The 23070-nt window shown below is 42.9% G+C and overlaps 1 protein-coding gene across 1 annotated transcript in view; it reads left to right on the plus strand.

The window, feature by feature from the left end:
• LOC117425819 (von Willebrand factor A domain-containing protein 5B1) overlaps positions 1-23070 on the plus strand; it is a 105177-nt gene that overhangs the window by 41243 nt on the left and 40864 nt on the right. The window contains exons 8-12 of the mRNA XM_058994070.1: positions 863-973; positions 7424-7626; positions 13978-14092; positions 15457-15642; positions 16018-16228. Of these exons, the coding sequence (XP_058850053.1) occupies positions 863-973; positions 7424-7626; positions 13978-14092; positions 15457-15642; positions 16018-16228 (826 nt within the window). The remainder of the gene's footprint in view (positions 1-862; positions 974-7423; positions 7627-13977; positions 14093-15456; positions 15643-16017; positions 16229-23070) is intronic.

Genomic DNA, 23070 nt, shown 5'->3' on the forward strand with positions numbered 1-23070 from the left:
TCCCGTCTCGGCACTACATCAATGAGAAATGTCTAATTACACTACACAGTTAATGAAGTATGAACTAATATAATTCTAATGCTTTTTAATATATAGATACTGTGTATTTGTGTGCTATTTTAAGACGTTTCACCCTGTTTTACTGTCCCAGCTTTCACCCATTCCCCAGATAACGTAAATACTGTTTCAACTGATAATAAAAACAGATATTTTGTTTTGATATTTGAGTAAAGAAAAACTATTCTTTTTTTTTTCATTTCTCGCACATTCTTGCACTAAAGTTAATTTAAACAACACTGAGAGTGAGCTCGAAGCTCCCTCTTGATAGGAGTGAATAGTATTTAAATAGCATTTCATTTGTTTGTGAATTAGTTTAGTGAAGTCAAATACATGCAACAAATTTGTCCAACAACATTGTGATTTGCGGAAAACATATTTTTTGAATTTCACACTTGTAGGTGAACTTGCAAAATGATTCACAACTCATGTAAAATACATGAGCAAGGTTTAAATTTCACTCGCAGGCACAACTTTTTCTCAAGGCAGAATTGAGGGGAAACAATCCCTGCAACTGCCCTTGTGAAAATCGCATCCCTTTTGAATATCTGGCCCCTTGTTTCCACTGAATTGTTATCACTGGATTTCCCATATTCTGAATTTGAGTGAATTCTGTCCACTGCTGTTTGAAGAATCTTATTAACCCAGCAAGGGAATTCAATGCACGGTCCCAGGTCCCTCATGGTACTGCACTGGCAAGGGCATTCAATGCACGGTCCCAGGTCCCTCGTGGTACTGCACTGGCAAGTACATTGTAATCACTAAATCAATCTGTTTTTATTGCGTTTGCCAATGTTTCCCACAGGATGCCATGGTCGTGATTCTGAAGAGCCTCGCTCCAGCCTGCCTGTTCAATATAATAGGATTCGGCTCAACTTTCAAAACCCTCTTCCCAGCTAGTCAGAACTACAATGAAGTAAGTGCCCATTCATTGCCATTATAATAAAACAGAACATCTGTGAGGTGTCTTGTCAAAAATACCTATATAAAAGTTTACCACAGTAAATTTGCAGGTTCCCCATGCTTTGTCCATGGTTCTACTATGCATTCACCATAGTTTGCCATGTTTTTTCAATGATCTTTACCATAGTATGGGATTTACAATGCTTACCTTTGCTTTACCTAGCTGTCACGATGATGTATTACACTGTGCTGTGCTTTAAGAGCATAAGATCAGTCTATGACAGGGTGAGGCACACCAACGAGGCTTCAAATGACATTTGAATGGCTTTTTTACATTTCCTTATTTTATGGTGTTTCTACTCTATTCTATCTGGTTCTGGGTTCTCCAATATCAATGTATTCTATGTTTACCTGGCTTTGAGCTTGTCTGGAGAATTGTAAACCTCCATTCCATTCAAATCACGTGACAGTGTGACTCTGCCAGCCCCACTCACATTGATCGCTTGTCACCTTTCTCAACTCTGCTGGTAACCAGTGAAATTGGAAGGCAATTGTATCACATGATTGGAATGGAATGAGGAAGCCTGTTCTGTCCAAAGCAATTTTCCAGACAAGCTCACAGACATGTGAAGACAGATACAGAGAAGCACGAAATAATATGGGATAAATAGAACCTAGAGCTACTCAGCAAAGTAAAAGGAAAGGTGACAAAAAAAACAAACCCATTTGAAGCTATTTGTGTAAATCCTGTGTTTGTATAAATCCTCTGTTTGTTTGTGTAAATCCTCTATTTCTGTAAATCCTGTGTTTGTGTAAATCCTGTGTCTGTTTGTTTGTGTAAATCCCGTTTGTGTAAATCCTCTGTTTGTGTAAATCCTGTGTTTGTTTGTGTAAATCCTCTGTCTGTTTGTGTAAATCCTGTGTTTGTTTGTGTAAATCCTCTGTTTGTTTGTGTAAATCCTCTGTTTGTTTGTGTGGCTCCGTGACTCAGCTTTTGCCTGACCACCATTGCTCATCCTGTCCCACAATCCTGTAGGTCGTAGCACAGTGCCTGCTATTGATTTATTTATTCATAATGTAAATGCCTTCATTAATATTGCAGTTCTGGATTACCTGATTAATTGAGGGTTACGAGGTGGCATGAAGATGGATGGTACCTTTGAGCTGTATATTCTAAAGCATTTGCATTCTAGTATAAGACGTTCCACATATATACCAGCATTGCATATGCACCTTTTTCTGACAAATTCTTATTTTTTAAAATTACATATTAGCTACACATGCCATTTCAATATGTGTTGTACCCTTCCCTTTGTAAGTTTACAGTCATTCTGAAGGGTCCAGGTTCTGTTACTCCAATACTGAATTAAGGATCATCGCTTCTAATGTCATTCAAATTGCTTTTTGTTTTTTACATTTCCCTTACTATTTCACAGTGTTAGCAATCATTCTGTCGTTCTGAGTTCTGTGGCTTCTATTTCTCACTAAATCTGCCATTACCTGACTAGGCTTGCTTCGGGCTTGTCTGGAGTATCCTTAGTGCCAGGTGTGAGGGTCAGACCCTCCCTGTAATATTAAATGCTATTGTTATTGTTATTCTATTGGCGATAGAGCCGTGGTTTATTATGTATTGTGCATGTTGTTGATCAAGTGTATTGCTGATACATAGATTAGATTATAGATTAGGACGCTTCTTGATGAAGTTGCCTTAGCTATACATGTGGGACAAGGGTTTTGTTATTACCATATGTTTGGTAATCTTCCACAGAAGGGGTAATGCTAATGTTCAGTCTTTACTGGTAATAGTTAGGATCTAGAGAATAATAATGACAATGATGATAACACTGTGTAACAATTTTTTTTTTTTTTTTTGGTTCCTGGGTAGTAAGTGTTATTTCCTAATTGCTTATGCCTCAAAAGTATAGAAATGGCTATTATTCCCCACAAACTTTTCTTTTGTGACCAGGACAGTGATATTTTGAAATTTACCTATTTCCAATGAGAAAACGGGCGAATTTGTGTCTTTACGTTCACATAAAGTCAGAAAAAAACAACATATGAATCCAAATTAACATGTATTTATACTAAAGTAATACAAAAATGACTACAAAAGATTTAGAAGTGAGTAGTTTTTCGAGATTTACGATTATACTGTAAATCACTTTCACGAATCAGCCCCCAAATGTAGTCTCCCATCATGTTCTTGTTATACTGTCCTTGGTAGCGGCGTTCAAAGTCCAGTATATCCTGGTGGAAGCGCTCGCCTTGCTCCTCCGAGTACGCTCCCATGTTCTCCTTGAATTTATCAAGATGAGCATCAAGGATATGGACTTTGAGGGACATCCTACAGCCCATTGTGCCGTAGTTCTTCACCAGAGTCTCAACCAGCTCCACATAGTTTTCGGCCTTGTGATTGCCCAGGAAGCCCCGAACCGCTGCGACAAAGCTGTTCCAAGCCACTTTCTCCTTACTAGTGAGCTTCTTGGGGAATTCATTGCACTCCAGGATCTTCTTTATCTGTGGTCCGACGAAGACACCGGCTTTGACCTTTGCCTCAGACAGCTTAGGGAAGAAGTCTTGAAGGTGCTTGAAGGCTGCCGACTCCTCTAGAGCTCTGACAAATTGTTTCATAAGGCCCAATTTGATGTGCAGTGGTGGCATCAGCACCTTCCGGGGGTCCCAGCCGTACTCATCATACTTCAAGGCGTCCAGCAAGGTCTTGATGCTGTTGTAATCCTCTCTGAGGTGCACCGAGTGAGCCAGGGGAAGAGACGGGTACTTATTACCATTATGGAGCAGCACAGCTTTGAGGCTCCTGGATGAGCTGTCAATGAAGGATAGTATAACGAGAACATGATGGGAGACTACATTTGGGGGCTGATTCGTGAAAGTGATTTACAGTATAATCGTAAATCTCAAAAAACTACTCACTTCTAAATCTTTTGTAGTCATTTTTGTATTACTTTAGTATAAATACATATTAATTTGGATTCATATGTTGTTTTTTCTGACTTTATGTGAAAGAAAAGACACAAATCCGCCCGTTTTCTCATTGGAAATAGGTAAATTTCAAAATATCACTGTCCTGGTCACAAAAGCAAAGTTTGTGGGGAATAATAGCCATTTTCTATACTTTTGAGGCATAAGCAATTAGGAAATAACACTTACTACCCAGGAACAAAAATTGTGTTACATAGTGTAATAATAATGAGTAAACAATGGAATAATTTAACGCTTGTGTTTGGAAACAAACACGGTATTCATGCAGGTTAAACAAATACGTATAAAGATGATATTCATACAGGTTAAATAAATACCTTTAAAGATGGTATTCATGCAGGTTAAACAAACAAAGGAGAAGAAACATGTTTAAAGTAGAATATATGAATGTTTATTGTAAAGGTATGGATGTTAAATTGTAGAGTTTAATTGTGTATAAAATCATTCCAGGTGTACGTGTTTATTGAATGATTGATCCTGTTAGGAGCAGGCAGGGCTGGGGATTATTTAATGCTGTGTCTTTCCTTAAACCGGGATTAGGTGGTAGTGAGATTGAACCAAATCCACAGGGCACGAAACAAAAAATAAATAAATAATCACCGGGAAACAGAAGGTCAATAGTGCTTTATAAGAAGTACAGAACAGTGTCCATGTACCATTGCTACAGCAAACGCACCTTGTCTCTTTGGCCTCATAATCCAAGCACAAGTGAACTCCATCGTCTCCACCGAAATACAAACATGCAGCACTGACAACACTTCCTGCTCTCTGATTCTCCACTGAAGTCTCTCCAGGTGCAGCAAAGCAACACGCTCAATCCAGCCATGCTTCCAGCATTATTCAGACCACCTCCTTCAATCTCGAAGCTCTAACAGGAGCCTCCATGTTCCTCCTGACGACTCTTCATAAATATCTGGAAACAGGGACGCCTCACAGGAAGCAACCTCACCCGGCAACACAATCTTAGCAAACAGTGTAGACACAACTCTGGGCTCCATCCTCCCAACAGCGACTTCACAGGCAGGTATAAAATAAGACAGTCCACTCACAGAAACAGCAGAGTAAACATCCGCAGCACGCATTCAATCCCTCCGGTTCCAAATCAATCTCCTCGGGACGATCTGCGGCCAAAAGGGGATCTCCTCAGGACGTCTCCCTCTGGGTCTCCTGTTTCTGCCACCAACTGTTAACGGGGTGATGGTCTGCGCTTACCCCCACCCACAATCACTTTATTCTCTCAGGAACATGGAGGTCTTTAGAACGCAGGAAACACCACTCGGTAGTGTTTACAGGTGTAAATATTTATTGTGGCACTGGATACTTCACACAAAGTATGACAACTGATGTCCACAGACTAACAGGTTGTACATACAATGACTGACATGTACAAGACAATCTCACGACTGACCACCTAATCTCGTCCTAACAGGATCAATTATTCATTAAACACGTACACCTGGAATGATTTTATACACAATTAAACTCTATAATTTAACATCCATACCTTTACAATAAACATGCATATGTTCTACTTTAAACATGTTTCTTCTCCTATATTTGTTTAACCTGCATGAATACCATCTTTATACGTATTTGTTTAACCTGCATGAATACCGTGTTTGTTTCCTAACACAAGCGTTAAATTATTCCATTGTTTACTCATTATTATTATCATCATTGTCATTATTATTCTCTAGATCCTAACTATTACCAGTAAAGACTGAACATTAGCATTACCCCTTCTGTGGAAGATTACCAAACATATGGCGATAACAAAACCCTTGTCCCACATGTATAGCTAAGGCAACTTCATTAAGAAGCGTCCTAATCTAAATACAGCAATACACCGTCACATATCAAATACACTTGATCAACAACATGCACGATACATAATAAACCACGGCTCTATCGCCAGTAGAATAACAATCATAAGCACAGTAACATGCATTTAAATATTACAGTGAGGGTCTGACCCTCAAACCAGGACTAAACACATTCCATTCCAATCATGTTCCATTCCAATCATGTGACAATGTAACTTTTCACCTCTTTTTCCACTAGCCCCACTTTACATATAGAGACAGGTAGGCGGGGCTTCACAAGCAAAACAAACAAAGCAAACAAAGGCCTACCCAGCAAGTCGGCAACTAGGACCTTGATTTGATATCTCATCCTAAGGGTGGAATCTCCAACAGCACAACATGCTGGGCGTTGGATTGAGATCTGTCTCAGTGCACCCTCCTGAGTCACCACTTACATTTTGGAAACCGATCGCTGGCAATGATATTAGATCTTTCTCTGTTTTAGGTTCAGCAAAACGATCAATAACTTTACTAATGCCACTTTCATATTCTACATCTGAAACATAGTCCTCACTACCATCTTCACTTACAACAGACACAGACACTCGTTATCGAACAAGTGCCAATTAAGAATAAATATTTTAAGTGGCATAAACAACTGAAAGTAATGCATCAGTAAGAAAAAGATTCAGCACTTATCATTGTTTGTCCCTAACTTCACCAACCAGCTGCTAACGCTGTTGACTGACATGCTTTCAGACAGTAACATGCTTTGACCCCAGAAGACACACCTGAGGTGAAGTAACCCAGAAAGTGTAATAGATTTTGTGAAAGTAAAGCATGCAATCTGAGAACTTTCTCTAACTTAGTGTAATACCAGATGTCATGTTTTAAAATGAAAATCCATGTTTACTGTAACCTGGGTTACTTTCAGAACTGCACATTGACAGCTATGTAGCGAACGGAAGTGCAAGACAGGTAAGACTGAGGGAATTATTTTGTGAGCTGCCACCACTTCAAAGAGAGGTGAAGTAGGGGAAGCATGACTACGGATTTGACACAGTCGAATAGTTGAGGTAAAAACAGTGGAACAGGTAGACTAGTCATGTATCTGACAATGTCTGGTGCTCTATTGTGAACATATTGTTTTTTTTAACTCTTTGATGTTTGTCTGTTATATTCTAAAACTGCTTGGATTTAATGTAATGTATTAATGTTCAAAATGGTCATTTATAAGTTATAGGATTGCAACTGCTACTGCCCTTCAATCTATCTGAAACACACTCTTCACAATGACTTCACAATCCCTCTACTGCCCTTCAGTCTATCTGAAACACACTCTTCACAATGACTTCACAATCCCTCTACTGCCCTTCAGTCTATCTGAAACACACTCTTCACAATGACTTCACAATCCCTCTACTGCCCTTCAGTCTATCTGAAACACACTCTCACAATCCCTCTACTGCCCTTCAGTCTATCTGAAACACACTCTTCACAATGACTTCACAATCCCTCTACTGCCCTTCAGTCTTCACAATCCTGTGACGAGCACTCAGTCGACTGTCACACTTTACTATTCGACTGGTCGACTTGTCCCTAGTCTGCGCTGCCCCTAATGTGAAGAGATTTTAACTACCAGCATGGTCCTCTTTGTTCAGGAGACCCTGGCTGTTGCCTGCGAGTATATCAAGAAGATCAGAGCAGATATGGGAGGAACCAACATCCTCTCTCCTCTCAACTGGATTCTGCGTCAGCCTGTGTACAGGGGACACCCTCGCCTGCTGTTCCTGTTAACCGATGGGGCTGTAAGCAACACAGGGAAGGTTATAGAACTCGTCCGCAACCATGCACGTTGCACCAGGTACAGCAAGAGTCTCTTTCCTATTTATTCACAATGCATCAACAGCTGTTAATTTTACAAAACTGATGTTTCATTCTCAGGGATCACATACGTAGTTCACAGGCGCACATGAGGACCAAAATGTAAAACTGTAGATTTCATGCCATGATCTCCTTGCAACCACAGCATGGTGAATGCCTTTTGCATACGGATGAGCAGAGAGAGAGCTCACAGTTACAGGAGTTTGAGTGATGTGTTATTATTGAGGTTTGCAATCTGAGTGCTCCTTTGTACAATACTGGGATGTTTTTGTTTGTATATCTGGGTTAAGGTGCTAATACCTGAGTTCAGCAGCTGCTCTTCACTTCTAATTGCCTGCTATAGGTATCTGTAACACAGGCTAGATCAGCCAGTGCCTTTACAGAAGTAAAAGCCAGCGTCATCTAGTGATCTGCCACTTTGGATTTACGTTTGTTTTGTTTTGCTGGCATCACACTGCTGTGCTCTAAATGGTCCTGATGCAGCACACTGCTGTGCTCTAGATAGCCCTGATGCAGCACACTGCTGTGCTCTAGATGGTCCTTATGCAGCACACTGCTGTGCTCTAGATGGTCCTGATGCATACTAATATAAAGACATTCGGCTGATCTAGTCTACATCACATGTGTCTATGGCAGGCAACTAAAACTGCATTAGCATTAGCAAACATGAGCTGAAGACTGCCCAAGTGTAGCCATTCCTGAGGTTACCAGTGATGCTGCTTGATTATTTATACAATAGCCATTCATTTATTATGCAGGGACAGCACAAATCCCTCAGCCATGCAGGTCACAATAGCCTAGCCATGCAGTTATACTATAGCCAAGAATGAAACTTACATCACATGTCTGTGCCTTGGATCAGTCCAAACACAGTGCATCTTGGTTTTGTTATTAAAGATCCATAAAGTTCCATGTTCTGTCCTTTTAAACCTGCACAGGTATAAGGAACATTAATATCCAAAGCGTTGTGTAAATGAAATAATCAAGTAGCAGGGGCTTGTTAACTCAGGAATAATTATACTTGGCCAACTAATGCTGGTTGCGTGTATTTATTCCCTATGTAACAAGACACTGCTACTGTACCTGCTTCTTCCACTTGTAATTCCATGTTCATTCATAACCTGTAAAGTGCTACCAGTATACTGACGGATATTTCCCCTGTAATCTCGCTGTCTTTGGTCAAGGTCCTTTGTCAAGCCTCTTATTCTTATTCACAGTGTGCTGAGTTATAACTGGATTGTTGAAACCCTTCCTGAGCTATCAGTGGCCTCTTGGCTCTTTCCCTCCACATTAATGCATAACATATTAGGATGCCGAGCCACAGTCTGAAGCCTGATCTCTGGTCTAACTCATTATCTTACAATAATCAACTTCGCTTTTACCCTTTAAAGCAGAACATGTATAATTAAGATCAATTGATTATGAGAATGAAGCAGAGCAATTCCATGCCATTTCTCTGGCTATTGTTTGCTGCTGCTGAAAGGCTGTGGTGATGGCATTCAGGATAATGGCTGGTCAATATCGAGATGAAAGTTGTTCCACTGCAGACAGGGACTCTTAAGGTTGCATGGGCAGGGTGTTTATATTGTCTCAGTGCTTGCATAGATTAAATCCAAAGGCAATGCAATGAAAGTGTTTTGTATCAAGCCGCTATGAGGGAACGCATGATGAGATACACAGTCCCTTTAGGATTCATGCTGTTTATTATCCAGCAAGGTATACAGAATTGTGGTATGCTGCCTAGATCACAGAGTGGGTTGATAAATAACTTTGAGGAGTGCACAGTTCTCAGATGAACTCATTTGGGGAATGGGTTTTGCTTTTACAGTAATTTTCTATTTTTTCTCAGAGAGATATTTTTTTAATTTGTGCTAGATCTACCAATTTGTTTACAGTATAAAATGAAACAGTTAAAATGAACCAGGGGATAGTGATGTTTTATCATACATTAAAACATTGCATTCATTGCTTTAAAACCATGAAATAGCCACATTAAAGTACATGGCCATTGTTTCGTAGGTCTCACATTTACAGACGTGCTCAAATTTGTTGGTACCCCTCCACAAAAAACGAAGAATGCACAATTTTCTCTGAAATAACTTGAAACTGACAAAAGCAATTGGCATCCACCATTGTTTATTCCGTATTTAATAGAAATCAGACTTTGCTGTTGATTTTTTATTCAACATAATATTGTAAATAATAAAACAAATGAAAATGGCATGGACAAAAATGATGGGACCGCTAACCTAATATTTTGTTGCACAACCTTTAGAGGCAATCACTGCAATCAAACGTTTTCTGTAGCTCTCAATGAGATTTCTGCACCTGTTAACAGGTAGTTTGGCCCACTCTTCCTGAGCAAACTGCTCCAGCTGTCTCAGGTTTGATGGGTGCCTTCTCCAGACTGCAAGTTTCAGCTCTTTCCATAGATGTTCGATAGGATTCAGATCAGGACTCATAGAAGGCCACTTCAGAATATTCCAATGTTTTGTTCTTATCCATTCTTGGGTGCTTTTAGCTGTGTGTTTTGGGTCATTATCCTGTTGGAGGACCCATGACCTGCGACTGAGACAGAGCTTTCTGACACTGGACAGTACGTTTCGCTCCAGAATGCCTTGATAGTCTTGAGATTTCATTGTGCCCTGCACAGATTCAAGGCACCCTGTGCCAGGCGCAGCAAAGCAGCCCCAAAACATAACCGAGCCTCCTCCATGTTTCACTGTAGGTATGGTGTTCTTTTCTTTGAAAGCTTCATTTTTTCGTCTGTGAACATAGAGCTTATGTGACTTGCCAAAAAGCTCCAGTTTTGACTCATCTGTCCAAAGGACATTCTCCCAGAAGGATTGTGGCTTGTCAATATGCATTTTAGCAAATTCCAGTCTGGCTTTTTTATGTTTTTCTGTCAAAAGTGGAGTCCTCTTGGGTCTTCTTCCATGGAGCCCACTTTCGCTCAAAAAGCGACGGATGGTGCGATCAGAAACTGACGTACCTTCACCTTGGAGTTCAGCTTGTATCTCTTTGGCAGTTATCCTTGGTTCTTTTTCTACCATTCGCACTATCCTTCTGTTCACTCTGGGGTCAATTTCCTCTTGCGGCCGCGCACAGGGAGGTTGGCTACAGTTCCATGGGCCTTAAACTTCTTAATAATATTTGCAACTGTTGTCACAGGAACATCAAGCTGCTTGGAGATGGTCTTGTAGCCTTTACCTTTACCATGCTTGTCTCCTCAGACAACTCTCTCCTTTGCTTTCTCTGGTCCATGTTCAGTGTGGTGCACACAATGATACCAAACAGCACAGTGACTACTCTTCTCCATTTAAATAGGCTGAATGACTGATTACAAGATTGGAGACATGTGTGATACTAATTAAAAAAACTAATTCGTTTGAAATATCACTATAATCCAATTATTTATTATCTTTTCTAAGGGGTACCAACAAATGTGTCCAGGCCATTTTAGAATATCTTTGTAGAATAAGCAATAATTCATCTCTTTTCACAGCTTCTTTGCTTTATTCTATGACATACCAAAGGCATGCAAGTATACATGATAAAATAGCTTTTAATTTCATCACTTTTCAGGAGGAATGAAGCATTATTTCAATGAGCTGTAAGGGTACCAACAAATTTGAGCACGTCTGTATCTATGTGAGAAATGCACACATTATGTTAATATTATGGAATTTATTTGAAGCTGTTAATGTAGAATATTGATCGAACACTCCTTACACTGCAATACTACACTTCTGTGGAGGACTAAAAGGACTCAGAAGCAACTCACTTGCGTTGTTTCAACAGGAAATGTAGCATGGAAAAGAGTACCAGAGATGTTCACAGTTTAATTGCTTGCAAACGCTATGAGAAAAATACCATTACATAATGACCAACCCCCCCCCCCCCCCCCCCCCCCCCCCCTTCCAAAACAATATCTTCCAAATAGGAAGATGTATGAACTATGAAATGATGGCAACACATACTAGATTTACTGGAATTATTGTGTAATATAAAATCTATTCAAGCAACAGCACTCAGAACTGCTCAGAACAAATATAAAAAGGTAAGGGGTAAACCCCCAATGAAAGCCACTTTCTGTTTAAATTGAGCTGGAAGTGCTTGTGTAAAGCATCCTGTGCTCCCATGCTTGACAGACCCGATGTGTGTGTAATTGATATGGATGTGGTGGAATCCACTTAACAGCCAATGGGAAAGCTTATCAAACCCAAACCCACACATTCAAATCAATGTGTTCTGTTTCCCTTCACAGTAGGCGCTCTGGCTCCCCACACAACCTAGCTAGTTTGACTTGTTTTCTTTTGCTTTACATTGGTGTACCACTGGGGGTGACACCCATCATTTCAGATTGTTCTTTTACACACGCATCATTAGCTTGTCATTGATAAATTGCTTTTACTCTGCTGGTCCACCCACACATGATAAGAGATGGGATAGAAGGGACTTTACAGGACAGATGAAGATCCTTTCCTTAAGGTTATAAAGTTGTACATCTTGTGCATCTATATCTGAAACATATATTTTCAATTTAAAACATCAGGCACTGCATTAGGTAAAAGAAAGCCGTCAGCTCTTGCACTATCAGCTCAGCAGGTCAAATATCTCTCTAAAAACGTGATCAGGTACATGAGTTTATGTAGAGCAATTTCATCTGGACTGTTTTACTATGGAAAATGCATACAGCTATCATTACAAAAAAAGAAAGAAAACACAATAATGATCACTGGTCAAAAACTCGCATTCTACCTACTAAATAGACTTAACAAACTATGATTTGGCTTTCAAAGAGGGATTCCAGACTTGAAATGTGCATGGTTGGCATCTCAGCCCATTAAATTGAATAAAAAGGTATGATGGGATGCCAACCTTCAACCATACGGTTCAAAGGCTAAAGAGCGAGCTAGGAGAAGATGCATTACATGCTACATATTATACAGTGAAGTAGATACAATATTTCAATTTGCCAGCAAAAGATGCTATTGTTACTTAAAAGGAAATTCATAATAAAATTAGTGGCTGTAATTGTGGAAAATTCTTTACTGTATGATAAATAACCATGCAGTCCTAGTAAGTGACTGCGGCAGTGCACTGTTATAGTTTCTCAGCTCAGAGGTTGATGGGAGGGAGTCATGTTTTTTAAGCAGTTTTCTACAAAGACTCTTGAGCCACCTTTGCTACCGAGGTGATAATGAGATTCTACTTCATTAAGCCAAGCTTCTATTTGAAGTCTGACCTGCCTGTAAATACAGTTCAGAACCAAAAGACCAACAAATGATTTGACTGCATCTAGTTATTGTCAGGTAAAAATAAAGCCTGCTGCACTTTTTTCATTTTCTTCATTGATTTTGTTTACTGCTGTTCTCTAGTGTACAGAAATTGTTAGGAAACAAAGATACATATTACTTCTGTGTGCACAAAGAAGAGGGAAGCTGATAGGGAGACCTGCCACGTTTTGGAAATAATTTATTTCTGTGAATAACATGTATGTTAATTAAAGAGTTAGTAGCTTCAAATCACATTTTCATGTCCATTTCCCATACTACTGCATGGTGTTTTCAATCATTCAGGGCTCTGTTGCTCATTGAGTTCTTACCATTTCTGTCTAAATTTGCACTTGTCTGGAGAATGCTGGGGCTAACAGCCTTCTTCATTCCAAATCATGTGACTACTCTGCCAGCCTTATCCAGGGTGACTTACAATTGTTACAAGATGTCACATTATTTTTTACACATTATTTTTACATACAATTACCCATTTATACAGTTGGGTTTTTACTGGAGCAATCTAGGTAAAGTACCTTGCTCAAGGGTACAGCAGCAGTGTCCCCCACTTGGGATTGAACCCACGACCCTCCGGTCAAGAGTCCAGAGCCCTAACCACTACGCCACACTGCTGCCCCTTTAGTCCTGGCACTGGATTCTCCACACAAGCTCCAAGCCAGTTCAAAGCCAGGTGAAAAAGAAAAGCTGTGATAATGATAACTCAATTTGGGAGCAACAGAACCACACAGAGTGACTGCCAACACCATGAAATAGTAAGGGGAATGACCTTCCGTTTCAATTTAAACAGCTGAATACAATTCAAATATTAACATGACTAGTTTGCTACAAGTATAACCTTTAAACACACAAAAACATGACAAGTGAATTAAGTAAAGTTATTGTGATGCAATCACGAAACAGGATGAATGCAGCATTGTCAGTACATTTGTAATTACCATCAGCTAAGGTTAGTCGACTGCTGGCTTCTGAGGTCGACTGGCACTCTTCTCGTTTACTCTTCAGTGCTTCCCCTAATATGAACTGTGTCTGTCCAGGTGTTACAGCTTTGGGATTGGACAGAATGCCTGTCGAAGGCTGGTGCTTGGACTCGCCTCTGTTTCCAAAGGTACTGCTGAATTTCTGGCTGAAGGAGAAAGACTTCAACCAAAGGTACAGGAAAGTAATACATCGCTGGGTTAGCAAGCTTTGTGCTTTCTGTGGCAGAGGAAAAGAGATTTTTCAATGATTTCTTGTAGGTAGCACTGGCGACAACCGCATACAAGAAGTACAGCTTTGTTAACTACAGCCAATTATCAATCAAACTATTTTGAATAAAATGCTGTTTATTTTAAACTACACTAAAGGTAGGTTCATGTGCAAATCTGATTAGTTTTCTTGTTGTTTAATCTTCTGTCTGTTGTAGTTTATTGATTTAATATAGTGTTAACCAGTGGAATAAACAGAATTTTAGAAATTCTATGTACCTGTGTAAATTCTAATAGTAGAGTCCTTGATTGGCCTCCATAGTGAGGTTTGACTGTATTTGCAAATTCTGAATGAATACAATGCCACTTTCTTGAAAAGGAAGCCTCTATGTTTCTTAATTAACCTCTTTTACATTTGTTTTCAATGCAAGAACAACAACCCATTATTTTATGCTGTGTTTCTTTTTAGAACTGGTAAAAGAAACTTAATAAATTCAAAAGCTAATGTTTTACCTGGAGATCTTTTTGAATGCGTTTCTGTTTAGTATTATTAACTACTCAGGAGAACTAAAGGTCAGTGGGTGACCAAGCCTCTTTTCAGCAAAGAGCTTGTGAGTTGATGTTGAGACAGTGCTCCCTGAGACAGTCCCTCCCTAACCTGTGCTCCCTGAGACAGTCCTTCCCTAACCTGTGCTCCCTGAGACAGTCCTTCCCTAACCTGTGCTCCCTGAGACAGTCCCTCCCTAACCCGTGGGAGTGGTAGAGCCAGTGCTCCCTGAGACAGTCCCTCTCTAACCCGTGGGAGTGGTAGAGCCAGTGCTCCCTGAGACAGTCCCTCCCTAACCCGTGGGAGTGGTAGAGCCAGTGCTCCCTGAGACAGTCCCTCCCTAACCCGTGGGAGTGGTAGAGCCAGTGCTCCCTGAGACAGTCCCTCCCTAACCCGTGGGAGTGGTAGAGTCAGTGCTCCCTGAGACAGTCCCTCCCTAACCTGTGGGAGTGGCAGAGCCAGTGCTCCCTGACACAGTCCCTCCCTAACCAGTGCTCCCTGAGACAGTCCCTCCCTAACCCGTGGGAGTGGTAGAGCCAGTGCTCCCTGAGACAGTCCCTCCCTAACCCGTGGGAGTGGTAGAGTCAGTGCTCCCTGAGACAGTCCCTCCCTAACCTGTGGGAGTGGCAGAGCCAGTGCTCCCTGTGGAATCGCTGGTCTGGTGACTTCGCACAGCCAGGATGCAGAACTGCACACCACTGACTGTATGACTCACCCTGCACACCACTGAGAGATACTGTACTTAGTGGTATGGCTCTAACCTACCCTTACCATCTTAACAGATGATAAAATCCCTGAAGAAAGCGATGGCCCCTGTTCTAAGCGATGTCACCATTGACTGGTTGTTTCCTGAGACAAAGGAAGTGCTGCTCTCTCCAGTGGGTGCCAGCTATCTGTTTCCAGGGGACCGTCTGATTGGCTACAGTGTTGTGTGTGACACGTCACGCTATCATCCCAACCCTAAGTCTGTGAGTAGAAAACTGAAAACATCATTAAGGCTTTCATTCAAGGTAGTAGATACAATGTCATTATTCTCTCACCCACAAATAATGCATGCTATTTCCAGTTCTTGTATTTTTTCTGTTTTTCATTACATCCTTGAAGCATTTCTTTAAAAAGAACCCAGAAAGGTTCCCCTTATAAAATTTCCCATAGTAAAAGCATAGTCACAGTCATAGGCACAGTGTAGTGAAAGCATGGTAAAGGATAAGCCCAGAGAGGTATGGTCAAGCATATTAAAAAAATATAGTAAACTATGGTAAATGCATAGTATAACCATAAGAAAAGTGCTGTGCAAATTTACTAGACAGTGTCATTTCTGTCAATGTGCTCTGATTGAACAGGAAAAGAGAAGGCGTTACAGCATGATGCACTCCAACGAATCCACTAGCTCAGTGTTCTACCATTCCCAAGAAGAGGAGCCAGCTAAAGCCAATGTGGAGAGCAGGAGATTGTCAAGAGATGTGACTGTGGGCTCCCTGCGTGAGAGTTACCAGGAAACAATATCGGACTGTGTGCCAATCAGTGAAGAACAACATACACAAATAGACTCTGGTAATGTCATTGTGTTAGTATCTAAGCCAGAATGTGGTGTGTGTACACTGCCCTCTCAAACTGTTTCAAATGGCATGCCAAGTGATCTGACGAGAGCCCTGTAGTTCAAATTCAACTGGTTTGAGATTGTATACTGTTCCCTTACCTTGTATGATGCTTGTGTTCATGCTATAGTGGCTCTAATTGCAATGACTCTTGTTTTATTTAAGGTGCTTTGACTGTGAGTTCAGGAGCTGCTCTTTGTTTCTAGTAGCCCGCCGTAGAGACATGTTTCGTAGGCTAGATCAACCCAAGTGTCTTTATATTAGTAAGCGCCAGTCCCATCTAGTGCACAGCAGTGTATTACCAGAGAACAAAAGGAAACTTGATGCACAGGGGCAGACCACTCGATAACGCTAACTCTTACTATTATGACACTTTTCTCATCTAGACTGTGTTCACAGAAGAGCAGCTCCTGATCTCAGGTCAAAGCACTGTGACACACAGATTGATCAAATAAAAAGCAACCCCTTCTTAGCTTCTTACTGCTTTAACTACATTTCCATCTACACAGAGAGTGGTGAGGGGATGGAATGGATTAACTAGCCATGTTGTTGAAGGAGGCACTTCTTCACACAGAGAATGAGGAGGAGATGGAATGGGTTATGTAGTCTGTTGCTGAAGGAGACACTCCTCTACACAGAGAGTGGTGAGGGGATTGTTGAAGGAGACACTCCTTTACACAGAGAGTGGTGAGGGGATTGTTGAAGGAGACACTCCTTTACACAGAGAGTGGTGAGGGGATGGAATGGGTTACCTAGCCATGTTGTTGAAGGAGACACTCCTCTACACAGAGAGTGGTGAGGGGATGGAATGGGCTACCTAGTCATGTTGTTGAAGGAGACACTTCTTCACACAGAGAGTGGTGAGGGGATGGAATGGGTTACCTAGTCATGTTGCTGAAGGAGACACTCCTCTACACAGAGAATGAGGAGGGGATGGAATGGGTTACCTAGTCATGTTGCTGAAGGAGACACTCCTCTACACACAGAGTGAGGAGGGGATGGAATGGGTTACCTAGTCATGTTGCTGAAGGAGACACTCCTCTACACACAGAGTGAGGAGGAGATGGAATGGGTTACCTAGTCATGTTGTTGAAGGAGACACTTCTTCACACAGAGAGTGGTGAGGGGATGGAATGGGTTACCTAGTCATGTTGTTGAAGGAGACACTCCTCTACACAGAGAATGAGGAGGGGATGGAATGGGTTACCTAGTCATGTTGCTGAAGGAGACACTCCTCTACACAGAGAATGAGGAGGGGATGGAATGGGTTACCTAGTCATGTTGCTGAAGGAGACACTCCTCTACACACAGAGTGAGGAGGGGATGGAATGGGTTACCTAGTCATGTTGCTGAAGGAGACACTCCTCTACACACAGAGTGAGGAGGAGATGGAATGGGTTACCTAGTCATGTTGTTGAAGGAGACACTTCTTCACACAGAGAGTGGTGAGGGGATGGAATGGGTTACCTAGTCATGTTGTTGAAGGAGACACTCCTCTACACAGAGAATGAGGAGGGGATGGAATGGGTTACCTAGTCATGTTGCTGAAGGAGACACTCCTCTACACACAGAGTGAGGAGGAGATGGAATGGGTTACTGTCACAAAGACGGCCGGAGTGGGTGGCGTCAGACCAGAAACAGGAACACAAACGACAGAGACTTGGAGTTTGGTGGAGCTGAGCGAATGGTTTCGCTCAGCATTTAATAAAACAGCACAGAAAATAAAAGGGTTTAACAGACAAAAACACGGGACACGGCACTACACGCCAAAATAAAAAGACAAACAAAACGGACTATACAGTAAACGGACAGACGAACACAACACGGTGAGCAGATTACTACTACTACTACTTCTTCTTATTATTATTCTTCTTCTTAACATTTACCTCTGCTCCAATCCCGTTCTCCACTCACCGAACACCAACCACGAGTGACTAAACGTGCATCTATATATACTGTTGTGCTGGGATTCAATTACTAATTAATTATTCACTTGAATCCCAGCACGTGAATTAATTCTGTGCAACCCCGTGCTCACATATTACATTTAACCAGCACGTGAAGTGATTTGTGCTCTCCTCGTGCCTAAATACAAATATACACTTTTTACACACGTGAAACACAGACCCGTTTATATCCCGTGTACCAATCTATACACCAACATTAACATACGCACGCATATATACAACACAGAACACACAAATGCACACAGGGGCGGGGCACTTTGCCACATATACCCCCCCTTGTGCGCAGCACACATGGCCTCAACGGCCACCTCCCCCCTTAAAAATCCAGCAGTCCAGGACAAAGTCTCGGGCTGGGAAGGGAGGCTTCAGTGGGCCCATGGCTGGCCATGCTGTCAGCACCCCTGCCGGTAGTGGCACGGCTGACAGCCTGTTGGTCCCATCCTGCAGCGAAAAAGCTGCGGGGGCAGGTGGTCCCCCGACCTCCCCCTTCTTCGTAGCCGGCAGCTCACTCCTGTGGGGCTCCGGCCACAAGAACTCCTGCAGCGAAACTGCTGCTGGGGAAAGTGGTCTCCAGACCTCGTCCCCCTTCGTGGCCGGCAGCTCCCCTTTCTGGGGCTCCGGCCACCGTACTCCCTGCGGAGGTACGGGCAGCAGAGGCAGCTCCTGCTCCTCTGCTCCGGGCGGTGGCGGAGGCAGAGGCAGCTCCAGCTCCTCTGCTCCTGGCAGTGGTGGTGGCGGAGGCAGAGGCAGCTCCTGCTCCTCTGCTCCTGGAGGTGGTGGAGGCAGAGGCAGCTCCAGCTCCTCTGCTCCTGGCAGTGGTGGTGGCGGAGGCAGAGGCAGCTCCTGCTCCTCTGCTCCTGGAGGTGGTGGAGGCAGAGGCAGCTCCAGCTCCTCTGCTCCTGGCAGTGGTGGTGGCGGAGGCAGAGGCAGCTCCTGCTCCTCTGCTCCTGGAGGTGGTGGAGGCAGAGGCAGCTCCTGCTCCTCTGCTCCTGGAGGTGGTGGAGGCAGAGGCAGCTCCAGCTCCTCTGCTCCTGGCGGTGGTGGTGGCGGAGGCAGAGGCAGCTCCTGCTCCTCTGCTCCTTGAGGTGGTGGAGGCAGAGGCAGCTCCTGCTCCTCTGCTCCTGGAGGTGGTGGAGGTAGAGGCAGCTCCAGCTCCTCTGCTCCTGGCGGTGCTGGCTCCCTCTGCTGTGGCGGCTGGGCATGTGCACGCCGTGCTGCCTTCAGCAGCATAGCGAGAGGCTGATGGGGGACACCAGCATCCTGCCCTTCTCCCCCCCAAAAATTTTCAGGGGGTTGAGCCTGTAACTCCTCCCCTTCTGGCTCCTGGGGCTGAACCAGCAGGCATTTTCCCTCTGCTGGTGGCTTGGGTCCCAGGGCTGTGGAAGCCCCGACTTGCCTCCCTTTGGGCTGTGGACGCCCCGACTCCTCCCTGTTGGGCTGTGGACGCCCCGACTCCTCCCTGTTGGGCTGTGGACGCCCCGACTCCTCCCTGTTGGGCTGTGGACGCCCCGACTCCTCCCTGTTGGGCTGTGGACGTTCGGGCTCCCCCCACTCAGGCGTAGGACGTTCGGGCTCCTCCCACTCAGGCGTAGGACGTTCGGGCTCCTCCCACTCAGGCGTAGGACGTTCGGGCTCCTCCCACTCAGGCGTAGGACGTTCGGGCTCCTCCCACTCAGGCGTAGGACGTTCGGGCTCCTCCCACTCAGGCGTAGGACGTTCGGGCTCCTCCCACTCAGGCGTAGGACGTTCGGGCTCCTCCCACTCAGGCGTAGGACGTTCGGGCTCCTCCCACTCAGGCGTAGGACATTCGGGCTCCTTCCGCTTGGGCTCCTCCCATTTGGGCTGTGGATGCTCAGGCTCCTCCCATTTGGGCTGTGGAGGCAAAACCAGCAGGCATTCACCCTCTGCTGGTGGAGATGGGGACAGCAGGTACTCACCCTCTGCTGGTGGAGATGGGGACAGCAGGTACTCACCCTCTGCTGGTGGAGATGGGGACAGCAGGTACTCCTCTGCTGGTGGTCCTGCTACCTGGGCTGCTGTTCCATTTATGGTTGCCTCCAGGTAGCGGAGGACAAACTCCACACCTTCCTCCAAGGTGTTTGGGGTGTGTTCCTCCTGATAGGCCTCCCATCTCTCACAGTCCATCATCCACAGGGCCTGGACGACTATGGGCAGAGACTGGGCCTCCAGCCCAGCATTCTCCAGCATCCAGTCCCGCACTTTGATGGCGTCTTCTGCCATTTTTTTTTTTTTTTTTTTTTTTTTTCTTTTTTTTAAATCCAAACTGCGGTTCCTGCTCTGGCCTGAGTCCTGGAGGCGCTGTCGATCCCACGCAGGACACCACGTGTCACAAAGACGGCCGGAGTGGGTGGCGTCAGACCAGAAACAGGAACACAAACGACAGAGACTTGGAGTTTGGTGGAGCTGAGCGAATGGTTTCGCTCAGCATTTAATAAAACAGCACAGAAAATAAAAGGGTTTAACAGACAAAAACACGGGACACGGCACTACACGCCAAAATAAAAAGACAAACAAAACGGACTATACAGTAAACGGACAGACGAACACAACACGGTGAGCAGATTACTACTACTACTACTTCTTCTTCTTCTTATTATTCTTCTTCTTAACATTTACCTCCGCTCCAATCCCGTTCTCCACTCACCGAACACCAACCACGAGTGACTAAACGTGCATCTATATATACTGTTGTGCTGGGATTCAATTACTAATTAATTATTCACTTGAATCCCAGCACGTGAATTAATTCTGTGCAACCCCGTGCTCACATATTACATTTAACCAGCACGTGAAGTGATTTGTGCTCTCCTCGTGCCTAAATACAAATATACACTTTTTACACACGTGAAACACAGACCCGTTTATATCCCGTGTACCAATCTATACACCAACATTAACATACGCACGCATATATACAACACAGAACACACAAATGCACACAGGGGCCGGGCACTTTGCCACAGTTACCTAGTCATGTTGTTGAAGGAGACACTTCTTCACACAGAGAGTGGTGAGGGGATGGAATGGGTTACCTAGTCATGTTGCTGAAGGAGACGCTCCTCTACACAGAGAGTGGTGAGGGGATGGAATAGGTTACCTAGTCATGTTGTTGAAGGAGACACTCCTCTACACAGAGAGTGGTGAGGGGATGGAATGGGTTACCTAGCCATGTTGTTGAAGGAGACACTCCTCTACACAGAGAATGAGGAGGGGATGGAATGGGTTACCTAGTCATGTTGTTGAAGGAGACTCTTCTTCACACAGAGTGAGGAGGGGATGGAATGGGTTACCTAGCCATGTTGTTGAGGCTGAATCACTGGGATTCTTCAAGACCCAAATTGACAAAGTTTTTAGATTCATCAGAAACTAGAAATTGGACGAACATGAAGGGCCAAATGGTCTCCTCTCATTTGTACATTTTATTATTGTTTTTAGTCTTAAGACTTCGAGATGTTTCTTTACTTTCTTGTTGCAAAGTCTCTTAATGTTTCTGTGGTATGCCAAGAGGGTTGATGGTGAATTGCCTTTTGTTTGATATTAATAAGGGCACTCAATGGGCTTTGACATTAAGTGCAACACAGGGCGACAGTCAATTTCCTAAATAATTAAACTGAATTAATTACACTGACATTAGGTCTTACGTAGATCATTATGTTGTTATACCAATTACTGGCAGAAAGAGAATTGTGTCTTTGTATAAATGGAAAAGTACAAAAAAGTCCTTTTGTTCTAATAATTTTATATTGTTGTGGACATTTTTGCCCTTAATTACAACCGGACATTAACTTTCTCACTGATGGGTCTAATTTTGAATTTACAGCCATGGCAGGGGATGCATGTTACTGACTGATTGATTAACTGATTGATTAATTAACTGTTTGATTAATTGATTGATTGGTTGATTGATTGATAGATTGATTCATTGATATTTTTGTTTTAATTATTTTTTATAATAACAATCAGAAATAATATAACAATAATATAAACATTTTTTTTCAAACAAAAAACAAAAGTAGGTCTAAAAAATAAAATTGTTCATACTTGTTTAAAATATATCTTCCAAAATATATATAGAAACTAGGTTACCTTGAATGTCTGTTTGTCAACGGTCATAAAAACAAATCTATAAAAGAGTTATTTCTCTCTAGCAGGGAAACGAAAACTTTCATAAAATACTGATGTACTGAAAATCCCCATCTGTCCATTGTTAATAGAATGCATTTATAGTGTTATGCCTCACAAAAGAATGCCTATTATAAGAAAATAGACTGAAGTTAAATAGCTATAAAAAGTGTTGGAAGCCTGTCTCTTATTTTAAAAGCAGATAAAACCAGACTGACTTTATAGTATTGATGAAATACCGCATGCTGAACTTTGCTGCTGAAATTACCTACAAGGTCCTTCATGGTCTGGGACCTCCTGCTCTTCAAGGCCTGTTGATTCATAGAGCGCTGATCCACTGCTGATTCCAAACCCTGAAATCACAGAGCACTGATCTACTGCTGATTCCAAACCCTGAAATCACAGTGCTCTGATCCACTGCTAATTCCAAACCCTGAAATCACAGAGCACTGATCCACTGCTGATTCCAAACCCTGAAATCATAGAGCACTGATCTACTGCTGATTCCAAACCCTGAAATCACAGAGCTCTGATCCACTGCTAATTCCAAACCCTGAAATCACAGAGCACTGATCCACTGCTGATTCCAAACCCTGAAATCACAGAGCACTGATCTACTGCTGATTCCAAACCCTGAAATCACAGAGCTCTGATCCATTGCTAATTCCAAACCCTGAAATCACAGAGC

The sequence above is a fragment of the Acipenser ruthenus genome, chromosome 20 (genome assembly GCF_902713425.1).
Source record: "Acipenser ruthenus chromosome 20, fAciRut3.2 maternal haplotype, whole genome shotgun sequence".
Lineage (NCBI taxonomy): Eukaryota > Metazoa > Chordata > Actinopteri > Acipenseriformes > Acipenseridae > Acipenser > Acipenser ruthenus.